At 41.7% G+C, this 12,898-nt stretch overlaps 1 protein-coding gene and 1 long non-coding RNA gene across 2 annotated transcripts; both read right to left on the bottom strand.

The window, feature by feature from the left end:
• Window positions 1-125: 125 nt before the first annotated feature.
• LOC131960134 (zinc finger protein 182-like) lies at window positions 126-5,889 on the bottom strand. The gene is made up of 3 exons (XM_059325377.1): window positions 5,256-5,889; window positions 3,947-4,252; window positions 126-2,971 (listed from the first exon to the last, which is right to left on the bottom strand). Exons 2-3 carry the CDS (start codon window positions 4,188-4,190, stop codon window positions 1,695-1,697), a joined length of 1,521 nt encoding a protein of 506 aa, XP_059181360.1. The 5' UTR covers window positions 4,191-4,252; window positions 5,256-5,889; the 3' UTR covers window positions 126-1,694.
• A 3,629-nt stretch (window positions 5,890-9,518) lies between these two features.
• LOC131959749 (uncharacterized) lies at window positions 9,519-10,800 on the bottom strand. Its single transcript, XR_009389523.1, has 2 exons — window positions 9,961-10,800; window positions 9,519-9,871 (listed from the first exon to the last, which is right to left on the bottom strand). It is a non-coding gene; the product is annotated as an uncharacterized LOC131959749 (long non-coding RNA).
• Between the last annotated feature and the right edge of the window lie 2,098 nt (window positions 10,801-12,898).

Below are 12,898 nucleotides of genomic sequence, written 5' to 3'. Positions count from 1 at the left end.
AAGCCAAAACATTAAGCATCATTGAATTTGACTTAAATTAAAGTACAATACAATTGCTGTGTCAGCATATTGTGCACACAGTAGCCATCCTTAGGATAAGTTGAACAAATGCTACGAGACAGAAGTTTGGTTTTACACTGTTGTTTAGATTTTATGTAGAAACCCATATATACTATTTCTGACAAAATAAAATCATTAAAAAACACAGTCATACAATTGTATAACCTTTTGATGAACACAAATCTTTTAATACAGATTCCAAAGACTCCATGGGATTTGTAAAATAAAAATCCCAGCTAAACAAAAAAAATAAATAATTCAAATTCCTCCACATACACATTCCTACAGAAAGGTCATCTCATGCCAGGATTTTAACTGTGGTTCAGAAGAAGTCCCTCCTGCTGTCAGTGACTACTCATTTATTTATTTGAGGGATTTTCACTGTCTGTAAATACAGTGTGGCCACAGTGAGACTTGTTAATACATGAGGTTCACCAGAAAATAATGAATAATAAATACGCAGAAATAAGGCAAATAGGGCTGTTGGTCAGAAATACAGTGCAGATTCAATATGGATGTCTCTCCTTTTGTCATTTAGTACAATCAGGACAAGAACTTTACCTAAATAAAATACTTTTTAAAACTGAGATTGGACATTGACTTTTTACCTTGGAAACAATCTCACCACAATTTGCCAATTTCTTGAGGTGTTTTTTGTTTTGCCTTGGTGCATTTTTCCTGCCGACATCATTCTCAGTTGACACAGAGGCTTCGGTAATCATTGCTAGAAACAGTTGACTTGGTTCCAAATGTGGAAAATAGAAAACTTCACACACTCTTGTAGGGGAGCAAGAGTGTTTTATTTCTTGAACTTAAAGTCCTTAAGGTCGAATTTCAGGGGAAAATCATACAAATATGTAAATAATAACAACTAGATCATCTACAACCCCGAAAGGTTGGGACGTTAGCCCCTTTCATAGTGCTTCCCGCAAATCTACCGCTATATTGCCGGAAAGATCTGTGCTGGCTTTTCACCTTAGGGCGTTCATAGTGACCCTGCGAAGGCGTGATATTCGTGTCCCTTCACAGTTAGCATGTCAGTTTGTTTACAATAAGCGGCAGGCGATGCGCACAGTTAGTGATGGCAGTCGCATTGAACAGTGATTAGATGACTGTGAGACTAAGTGGGACTAAGTGGGGGCGAGATGTTACTGAGCCGTAAATGTCCCGGCACGAAACAGCACTATGAAAGGTCCTTTGGTTTCAAATGTGGAAAATAAAATAGAAAACTTCAGACACTTGTGTAGAGGACCAAGAGTTTTTTTATTTCTTGAACCCAAAGTCCTTAAGGTCAAATTCAGGGGGAAATCATAAAAATGTGTAAGAAATATTGTCTAGATTGATGGCAAAGTTCCATCATCTACAACCTCAAAAGGTTGGAACGTTGTGAACAAGATTAGCAAATCCCGTGTGACCTAAAAAAAATGGTGAATAAATGGCACTTGAATGTTTACTATGGGATCTAAACCAGTCTTGTCAAATGGCAAACTGTGGATTTGAATCATTTTCATCACTATAAAACCAAAAAATAGGTACTTTGTAAAGAGGATTAAGAGCCTAACCAGACAATCAATTCCAGAACAACTTGAAAACGTTTTGGAGTTTGATACCCTGCTTTAGGTCAAAGTTCAATCTCATCTGTGGCTCTGCATGTGACAGTCAAAAGACGACCTCTGGCTAAAACTACAGCTGCACTCTTGGCACTGATACAGTTTATCTCCTGTATGTTTCCTCATGTGAACCACCAGGTTGCCTTTCTGCGCGAAGGATTTGTGACACTCTTTACACTGATATGGTCTCTCTCCTGTGTGTATTCTCGTGTGATTAACCAGGTCTGACTTCTGACAGAAGTTCCTCCCACAAAACTGGCACTGATAAGATTTGTCCTCGGTGTGGATCTTTATGTGTCTTATCAAAGTCTTGGTCAAGGAGAAACATTTGGTGCAACAAGGACACTTGTAGGGTTTCTGTGCTGTTCCTGCTTCAAACTGGACGATGAGCTCAGTGGAAGGTCTTATAGGTCGGGGACTTTTTACGTTGAAATGTTTGCGTTCTGTCTCGCCGCCACGCTGTGCATCCGGGTTGACTGAAAGCAGCAACTGATCCTGTGTGGTATTGTGTGGGACTTCACAATCAGCTCCAGCCGGCTCAGTTTTAATGTGATCAGCCCTAACTGCAGCTAAGGAGTCTTTATCTATATCGGCAACAGTCTGGATTTGGTAAAGACACAGGGGCTGCAGTGACTCTTGATCAAAGTCACTTTTATGATAGGGAGTGATAGCAAGTGGAAAAGTCTTAATGCCTGATTCATCTTGTCTGGAGTCGAGCTCTTCAGTCTCACTGACAGATGTCACTGATCTGAAGTGAGTTTCTACCTCCACCTTCGCACCAAAACACACGTGCGGTTTCTCCTCACTGTGTTTTTGTTCGTGAATAAGCAGACTGTCCTTCTCGTCAAAGCTTTTCTCACAGTCCTGGCTTGGTTTGGAGCCTTTGTGTGTTCTGGTGTGAATGATGAATTCAGACTTGCGGCAGAAGTAGCGGTCACAGAACTGGCACTGGTAAAGTGACGAATTGTCCTCCGGATGCTTTTTGACGTGTTGTACCATCGTCTTTTTGGAAGAAAAAAGGCTCAAGCAAACGGGACATTTGAATGGTTTCTTCACTTTCAGGTCACACTCCTGCTTCACGTAGTCATCTTCTATATCAATCAGTATCTCCTGATCACTTTGATCGTTCTCAGTGGCAGGAGAGGAGTCTGGATGAGTGCTGTTCATGTTGTACCAATCTTCTGTGGGCTCTGACGTGGTGTTTTCTGGCTCGTCCCAGCACACGCTGACGTTCACACTGGCAGCAGGCTGCTGCTGACCAGACTGCAACTTCACATCTGTGACAGACATCTGGATAGAGTCTAAAGCAAAGGACAAACAACATTTATTTCACAGGCAAATGCTCACTGCTGCTTTTTATTATTTATTTTACTCCCATAAGTACCTCAACTTTTTGGAACTGCACTACTAGATCAGTGGGATTTATTTATTGTGTAAACTGATATCGCAGAACACTCATTTTTCATTGTTTTAAAATGTTTGCCCAATTCTGACATTTTACAAACCCTTAACCCTCAGGGCCTGTTCAAACTGTGTGCAAACTTGTACTACTTAGCGCATAAAATGCACTCATTAAAAGCAAACTATAAAAAATATTATACATTATGATATTCTACTTTCATTGTACTGCTTTTTTTTCACCAACATCTGACCTAATAATCAAACGCTAATTGATATTTAAATATTTTAACCCTTTAAATACCATGTTTTTGTCATAATACCACCATGCTTTTAGATGGAAAAAAAAACAGAAAATATGAATTATTTTCAATATACTACCTGCAAAGTTTAAAAAAAAAAAAAAAGTTAAATTATTGCAGCCTGGATCTTGTCAATGATTAGCAGGAACACTGATTTTGTTGCATTATTATTTTTTGTGCAGTGTCAAATACTTACACTTGTACTGCTTAGTGCATAACATGCACTCCTACAAAGCATGCTATAAAAAAATATTATACATTATATTCTACTTTCGTTGTACTGATATTTTCCCTACATCTGCCCTAATTTTTTTTATATCAAACACTAATGAATTTTTGAATATTTTGACCCTTTATATGCCAGGTTTCAGTCATGATGTCACCATTTTTATAGACCTGGCTGCAGTCAGCTGTGTAAATATATATATATTTTTTGTAATGAGTTTGTCATGTGTGAGTATGGTCAAAATGACGCTATCTAGTGAAAAGATGTGATCTATATGATAATGATAATGACCGCATCATGGATAACCTCAGCCATATACGCTTTCGTGAAAGCAAACTTTATAAACTGACCTTCACTGTGTGTCTTGGCAACATCCAGCAGTCTGCGGTGGCTGTCCACGACCCACTTTGAACAGGACATTTCCTTTTCATATTCTATAATGGTTCTCTCTACAATCTTGAAGATCTCCTCGGCAGCTTCAGACAAACGCTCACTGACAAGAGTTCTCAGCAGCTCCATCTTTACCGTCTTCACCCTGCTGAGATGTTCTCCACAGTGAGAGTACAGGGGTGTGAGTGTTTGTGAAGTAGACATGAGTCCTTATTGTTTCACCTGAACTGTCTGTATCTTCAGATCCCACATAGCTCTGGCCATGTCTGCCAACAAAAAAGAACAGGAGAAAATTGATCAGCAACAAATTTGACAGGCAAAAATGCATTTAGTTTTATCTTCTCACTTGTTTTGGTTTTGTTGTCTTCTGTGACAGTAAAATTAATGTACTTTGGGTTTTGGACAGTACTAAGATGTAAAAAGCTATTTTAAGCTATTTTTATTTTATTTTCCTACCCAGGGATTTAAGCCTTCTTCTTTATTTATTTTTAACAATATAATTTATGACAACACATCATTTACGGTTCTAGGACAACCATACAGTCATGGAAAAAATTATTAGACCACCCTTGTCCTTCAATTTCTTCTTCATTTGAATGCCTGGTACATTTGTTTGGACAGATATAATGATAAAAACAAGAATATCTGATAAGAGTTTAATTTAAGAGCTGATATCTAGACATTTTCCATGTTTTTATTGATAACAACCAAAATCACCATCAACAAAACCATGGAGAATGTCTAGATATCAGCTCTTAAACTAAACTCTTATCAGTAATTCTTGTTTTTAATCATTATATTTATCCAAACAAATACACATTTTTACACAAAATTTTAAAAACACTAAAGTTAGGTTGAGATTTGGAAAACTTCATTTTATGGATGTGAAACTTACCCATCAGAAGCATAAGATTTGTTATAAAGCATACTGTTTTGTTATTAGATTCAAATTTTGAGATATCTTTTGGTTAAAAAAATGATGGGCTTTCCAGTCTTATCGAGTACGAATTCTTCCATATCCCTCCAAAAATATAGATGACAATGGGCAAAAATAAAACCTTTATTTACGTGTGTTTACTAGGTTACCTGCCAGTATGACGTTTTAATTAGTCCATTAGAGATGGACGTATTACAAGGAAACAATAAACCTTTACATTTTGCTTTCATTAACACCAGCTGTCCCAACAATTATCTAACGTAAGATAACTTGAACAAACACTCATGTTTCCACCTTCTGACCAGCAGAATAACGGGATATGTTTCTCTTACCGTGCTGAAAGTCTTAACTTGTTTTCGGTCGCTGTTGGGTTGAATGAACGTTAGCAGAGTTCGCTAACGTTAGCTGAGGGAGGTAAGCTCAATCACTGCGCTGCCACTTCACACACCCTGGGAGAAAAACAACCTGCTTACTGGAGAACACCAGCTGTGGACTTCTGACTTCTTTCTTTTAGTTTATTAAACTGCGGCCTGGTTTGCCAAGCATTAAAACATTAAAACAAACAAGCTAATTTGCCAGCTCTGCGTTTTACAGTGTCCAGTGTTGTGTCGCAAATTTTTTTCAACCCAATTGGTTCCTGTACGTGAACGCGCCCTGTTCCTAAATGCAGCTGTGGACTGCCTCCTTCACCAGGTTCGTCACGCACTCACAAACATGTTAATGGGGATTTCCAGTGTTATCCAAACATCCATGGTCACATATTGTCTCTACCAAGGCGAATACGGGAGTGTAAGTGTCCACAAACATTACAGCTGCGACAGAGGCACACCAATGCTGATGGGTCAACACGGCGCGTGCACGCGTACGGGATCCAGTTAGTTTGAAAACTAGTTGGGACATAACAGCGGGGTTAAATTAATCTGTCATAGTAATACTCAAAATACAGGGTTAGCTTCAGATTGCATCCATGTTGTAGAGGCTCCAGCTTCTTCTTCTGTGGTTGCCATTCATTGTAGCAATAATATTACTGCCATCTACTGTTCAACTTCAACATACTTCTCTGTGTAATCCTCATCAGCAGCCATTCAAAAAATAATATAGGCCAACACTACACATCAAAATAATAAATTATCCCCTTAAAATGCATACTGAGAAATGTTTTATATAATTATAAACTGAACACCACTGTTTGCAACCAAAAGTGCATAAAAATTAGTTATTAGCAAGAAGAGAAGTAGTTTGTCAGACCATTCAGTTACCAAGGTTATTATAGAATTACTAACGAAAACTAAAAAAAAACAACGAAAACTAGAATTGAAAAAACATTTTCATTAACTGAAATAAAATTTAAAAAAACAAGAGTTTAAAAAACGTAAAAAAGTAACCTCCGCTCCGCAAACAAACACACCCTACAGCCCCGCAGGACTAAGCTCCATACAGTGGGCGATCGGGCCTTCTGTTCCCCACCTGTGGAATTCCCTCCCAGACCACATTAGGGCTCCACAAACAACAGACTCTTAAAAAAAGCCCAAAAACCTTTCTTTTTAGAAAAGCCTTTTATTAAATGTATCATTGTGCTTTGGCCTTTTAACCTGTTTTTAATCTTGTTGTACTCTCTAGCACCTTGGGATTGCTTTTAACAATGAAAAGTGCTTTACAAATAAAATGTATTATTATTATTATTATTATTATAAGTTGACTTTTTTTTTGAGATATATGGCTCTCCCAGGAGCAATAACATGATGAACTAGAAAATTTCCTCTGGGGAAATTCTGGCTACGGGGCTACTGCCGGTGTGTGTACACTATGATGAGATTCTTCAGAGATTTCAAACAATTAATACTAGTAATGTTATGATACTATTTTTTTTTTTATGATACTATTTTTACTTTTTTTTTTTTTTTGTATACAAGTTTTGTATACAACAAATTTAATTGTGTTATTATCAGACCGCCATTACATTTTTCATCTCGCACACCCCCTAGCGGCAGCTCGCGCACCGCCAGGGGTGCATGCAGCACACTTTGGGAATCCCTGCCTAGACAATAACAGGTTGTCTTACATAGTTTTTGCTGCTTCTTCTAGGGTGGGTAGATATCTTACCTTATTAGGTGAACGGCCATGCATTCATATATTTTTTTCTCATGATAACGAGTTAATTTCATTTGTTTTCTCGAGATAACGAGATAACTTTCTGGAGATCTTTAGTCCAGACACGTAGCCAGCAAAGGGCCCGCCCATACAACATATTTTGTTACAAAAAAATATAAACATGTATGTAAGAAAGGAAATAAATGTATAATTGTATTTGTAACCCAGCCCATGTGGGATGAGCCTCTCCACACCCTGGAACTCTGCATTGTGTTGTTTATGATGATGTAGGAGGAGGGACCAGTCGGACATGGGTGGTCGTTATATTTGCGGCTCAACTATAGCACATGACACATAAATGCAGTGCCACCCACCTTCCTACAAGTGCTGATTGCACTTTGATTTTAATTATGTTCGTGCTTTATTTCTTACAGTATTAAACGGTAGATAAGGTGTCAACGCACAGCATAACATAATCCTGCATCAGACAGAATTCTCACATTAACAGCAAGTGGTTTCAGTACAACGGACAGCTCATGCAGATCATTGCCTACGGCAACCAGTTAATGTGAAAACCAGTAAGCACACAACACCAGCCTTTAGACTTTCTGTTGTCTCACGCCAGTGTTAACTTGTACTGTTTAAGATTGAGCTGCCAGCCGTTCACAGCCGTGTTCACATTGTTTTATAAATGTGGTTCATATCAGACTGCGTGTGAACTTACAGTCCTGAATTGTGATCACTGTGAAATGCGACATGACTGTTCAGCCTGAGGTCGCATTGGAAAATATCAGATCTATATCCGATTTAGGATCACAAAGAGACCCGGTTCTGATTTGAAAAAAAATTTGATTCCATCTGATCTGTGCTGCATACTGTACAAAACAAAACAAAAACAGATACATATAAGCAAAAAAAATGAAACAGATTTGGGCCACTTTTGCTTGCAGTAGCCCATGTTGTGTGGCAATCTGCCATAAAAATTGTCTGCTTTATTTGAGTCTATATTTTAATGTTCAAAATCCAAACCCCAGTCAACTCTCCCTTGTTAAGCCAATAGGAATCTGGCATTCATTGACTTTCTTCTTTAAATACTCGTAAAAAAAAAAGATAGCTGTGTAACTTACCATACCCTGGACCAGTAGTTCTCAACCTTTTTGAGTCGCGACCCCAAATTTAACATGCATGTTGTCTGTGACCCCCCCCTCACTAACCAGAATCTCACAGTTCAGATCATACAAACTCAGTTGATGCGACAAATTTTGGACAAATAATGAAGCAGAGAACAACTAAAACATCTCTCTGTGCATTTTTATATTTTTTTGTATTTTATTGTTAGTTTTAATCTAAGTCCTTTGCTATAAGTTTAAAGGTCCATTCTGACCTCCTGAGTGTGTAACAGTCAGCTTCAAGCCAGAGACTCCTTGGAAAGTAATAACTTGCTACTTTGGGATTTGTCACAAAATTACCCAAAAAAGAATCAAATTGACCTCAAAATGATAAAAAAAAAAAAAAAAAGACATAAAAAAGACATAAAATGACCAAAAAATTACATAAAATTAAGCAAAAAGGGACTCAAATTGACTACAAAATGACAAAAAATGACCACAAAATGAGCAGAAAAGACACAAAATTACCTAAAAAAGAAACAAAATTACCCCAAAAAAAGACAAAAAAACCCACAAAATTACCAAAAAGACTAAAACACATGAACACTTTAACACAGTGGAGACAGAGCTGACTTCCAAAATGATTTGGCGACCCCCAGAAATCATCTCGCGACCCCAATTGGGGTCTGGACCCCTAGTTTGAGAATAGCTGCCCTGGACAACAGGCTCCCCATGGTGGTAACCACAAGAACATATTGAATTCTTCAGACCCCAGGAATGAGAGGTTCGCTCAAACACAATGGCTCTAATTGATATTTATTTATGTGATGGTGACTCTCTAACTGCTCAGTTGTAACCTCCTGTCCCTTGGAAGAATTGCAACATTCAGTTCACAAACTAGAAGTAATGGTGTGGGACATGAAACTTGAAAAGGAACATATACCATAGTTAAATCAACCTCTGATGGAAATCAGACATGACATTAATGACAGTCAGGAACATGGATACCGGAATACAAAGGAGTTTTTGGTCCAAAATACAGAGTACCTTAGGGATCAGCTCAGAGACACTATGAAATGGCTACAACAGCATCACTCAAAACTCTTAAAGATATACATTGGGTTCTGTCCCCCATGGTTGAGATAATCCGCCGGCTGCAGGAAGAAATAACTTCTTGTAGCCTTATGCTACACAGTGTCTATGAGGAGGTTACTGCAGTAAGACAACCACTCTACATGATTTTACTTATCCAATCCAATCCACTTTATTTGTATAGCACATTTAAACAAGAAAAACATCACCAAAGTGCTGTACATAGAATCAACAATAAAACAAACATTTCCATATAACAATCAGCAATAAATAATAAGTGTATTACTCTAAAATGATACTATAAATAAAACAATAAAATCAATCAGACAGTAAAATAAATAAAAGACGTAGTTTGAAGTAGTCAAAGAAATAAAAGACACAGAGGACCACAAATCTCACGCAAAGTTAAAAAGCCAGGGAATAAAAATGGGTCTGAAAACGAGACTTAAAGCACTCCACCGTGGGGGCTGTTGGGACATGGAGGGGGAGGGCATTCCAAAGTCTGGGGCCCACCACAGAGAAAACCCTGTCCCCCCTGGTTTTAAATCTCGCTCTAGGCACCACGGGCTGGAGCTGGCCCTCGGACCTCAATTTGAGCGCTGGAGTATAGATTTGGATGAGGTCCTTGATGTACTATGGGGTCAGTCCATTCAAAGCTTTAAAAACAAACAACAAAATCTTAAGATCAATACGAAAATTAACAGGAAGCCAGTGCAAAGACGCGAGGATTGGGGTATTTACTTACAGATATCGGTCACTTTGTTGGCACTGGAAGTCAGATATCAGAGAAGGCAAAGAAGCCTCTTTCATAGTGCCGTCCTGCAAATGTCCCGCTATATTGCCGGAAAGATCTGTCCCAGCTTTTCGCCTTAGGGCGTTCATAGTGATCCCACAAAGGCTTGATATTCGTGCCCTCTCATAGTGCAGTCCAGCGTCGTGGAACGAGGTCATCCATGTTTTGAAGCTGCCATCCGCTGTGCCATCTTGGAACTCCTTCAGATGAAATCATCTAGCAAGTCTACATACCAGGATGTCTCTGAGAACTCCTTCCTGGAATGTTTAATGAGAATTCAATATCAGGATATCTTCGAAAAATACAAGACCTATAAAACAGTGCTTTGGTATATAGGTGTTGATTGGGCTCAGCTCTGCTAATAATACAAATTAAGAAAAGCAGGGAAATTGCAGCTTCAGAAAGACCCTGGGATTTCATGGGCTCTTTCCCATAGAGTTCCAGAGGTAATGTGTACTCTGTTGTATTTATGGACTATTACACCCATTCGGTTGAGCTTTACAGAAGAAAGGGTGTCCAAGTCACTCACCAACAGAATTATAACTTGATGGGGAGTACCAGACTACATCCTGTTACCCCTAAATTCCATTGCATGCATAATGGCTGCAGATCCGTCGGCGGAGCCAATACCATGACCATGTGAACCAGTAACTCTGCCGCTGAGACCATGTGAACCAGTAACTCTGCCGCTGAGACCATGTGAACCGGTGACTCTGTCGCTGAGACCATGCAAACCAGTAACTCTGCCGCTAAGACCATGCGAACCGGCGACTGCCACTGAGACCATGAGAACCTGCGACTGCTACTGAGACCATGTGAACCGGCGACTGCCACCGAGACCATGCGAACCGGCGACTGGGTCGCTGAGAGACCATGTGAACCGGTGACTCTGTCGCTGAGACCATGTGAACCAGTAACTCTGCCGCTGAGACCATGTGAACCGATGACTCTGTCGCTGAGACCATGCAAACCAGTAACTCTGCCGCTAAGACCATGCGAACCGGCGACTGCCACTGAGACCATGAGAACCTGCGACTGCTACTGAGACCATGTGAACCGGCGACTGCCACCGAGACCATGCGAACCGGCGACTGGGTCGCTGAGAGACCATGTGAACCGGTGACTCTGTCGCTGAGACCATGTGAACCAGTAACTCTGCCGCTGAGACCATGTGAACCAGTAACTTTGTCGCTGAGACCATGTGAACCTGTAACTCTGCCCCTGAGACCATGCAAACCAGTAACTCTGCCGCTAAGACCATGCGAACCGGCGACTGCCACTGAGACCATGAGAACCTGCGACTGCTACTGAGACCATGTGAACCGGCGACTGCCACCGAGACCATGCGAACCGGCGACTGTGTCGCTGAGAGACCATGTGAACCGGTGACTCTGTCGCTGAGACCATGTGAACCAGTAACTCTGCCGCTGAGACCATGTGAACCGATGACTCTGTCGCTAAGACCATGTGAACCAGTAACTCTGCTGCTAAGACCATGCTAACCCTAACCCTAACCGCCACTGAGACCATGTGAACCGGCGACTCTGCCCCTGAGACCATGCAAACCAGTAACTCTCCTGCTAAGACCATGCGAACCGGGGACTGCCACTGAGACCATGCGAACCGGCGACTGCTACTGAGACCATGTGAACCGGCGACTGCCACCGAGACCATGCGAACCGGCGACTGTGTCGCTGAGAGACCATGTGAACCGGTGACTCTGTCGCTGAGACCATGTGAACCAGTAACTCTGCCGCTGAGACCATGTGAACCGATGACTCTGTCGCTGAGACCATACAAACCAGTAACTCTGCCGCTAAGACCATGCGAACCGGCGACTGCCACTGAGACCATGAGAACCTGCGACTGCTACTGAGACCATGTGAACCGGCGACTGCCACCGAGACCATGCGAACCGGCGACTGTGTCGCTGAGAGACCATGTGAACCGGTGACTCTGTCGCTGAGACCATGTGAACCAGTAACTCTGCCGCTGAGACCATGTGAACCGATGACTCTGTCGCTGAGACCATGTGAACCAGTAACTCTGCTGCTAAGACCATGCTAACCCTAACCCTAACCGCCACTGAGACCATGTGAACCGGCGACTCTGCCCCTGAGACCATGCAAACCAGTAACTCTCCTGCTAAGACCATGCGAACCGGCGACTGCCACTGAGACCATGCGAACCGGCGACTGCTACTGAGACCATGTGAACCGGCGACTGCCACCGAGACCATGCGAACCGGCGACTGTGTCGCTGAGAGACCATGTGAACCGGTGACTCTGTCGCTGAGACCATGTGAACCAGTAACTCTGCCGCTGAGACCATGTGAACCGATGACTCTGTCGCTGAGACCATGCAAACCAGTAACTCTGCCGCTAAGACCATGCGAACCGGCGACTGCCACTGAGACCATGAGAACCTGCGACTGCTACTGAGACCATGTGAACCGGCGACTGCCACCGAGACCATGCGAACCGGCGACTGTGTCGCTGAGAGACCATGTGAACCGGTGACTCTGTCGCTGAGACCATGTGAACCAGTAACTCTGCCGCTGAGACCATGTGAACCAGTAACTTTGTCGCTGAGACCATGTGAACCTGTAACTCTGCCCCTGAGACCATGCAAACCAGTAACTCTGCCGCTAAGACCATGCGAACCGGCGACTGCCACTGAGACCATGAGAACCTGCGACTGCTACTGAGACCATGTGAACCGGCGACTGCCACCGACACCATGCGAACCGGCGACTGTGTCGCTGAGAGACCATGTGAACCGGTGACTCTGTCGCTGAGACCATGTGAACCAGTAACTCTGCCGCTGAGACCATGTGAACCAGTAACTTTGTCGCTGAGACCATGTGAACCTGTAACTCTGCCCCTGAGAC

This window comes from Centropristis striata, chromosome 21 (genome assembly GCF_030273125.1).
Source record: "Centropristis striata isolate RG_2023a ecotype Rhode Island chromosome 21, C.striata_1.0, whole genome shotgun sequence".
In the NCBI taxonomy this organism is placed as follows: Eukaryota; Metazoa; Chordata; class Actinopteri; order Perciformes; family Serranidae; genus Centropristis; species Centropristis striata.
This window is presented reverse-complemented; position numbering and strand designations above follow the sequence as displayed.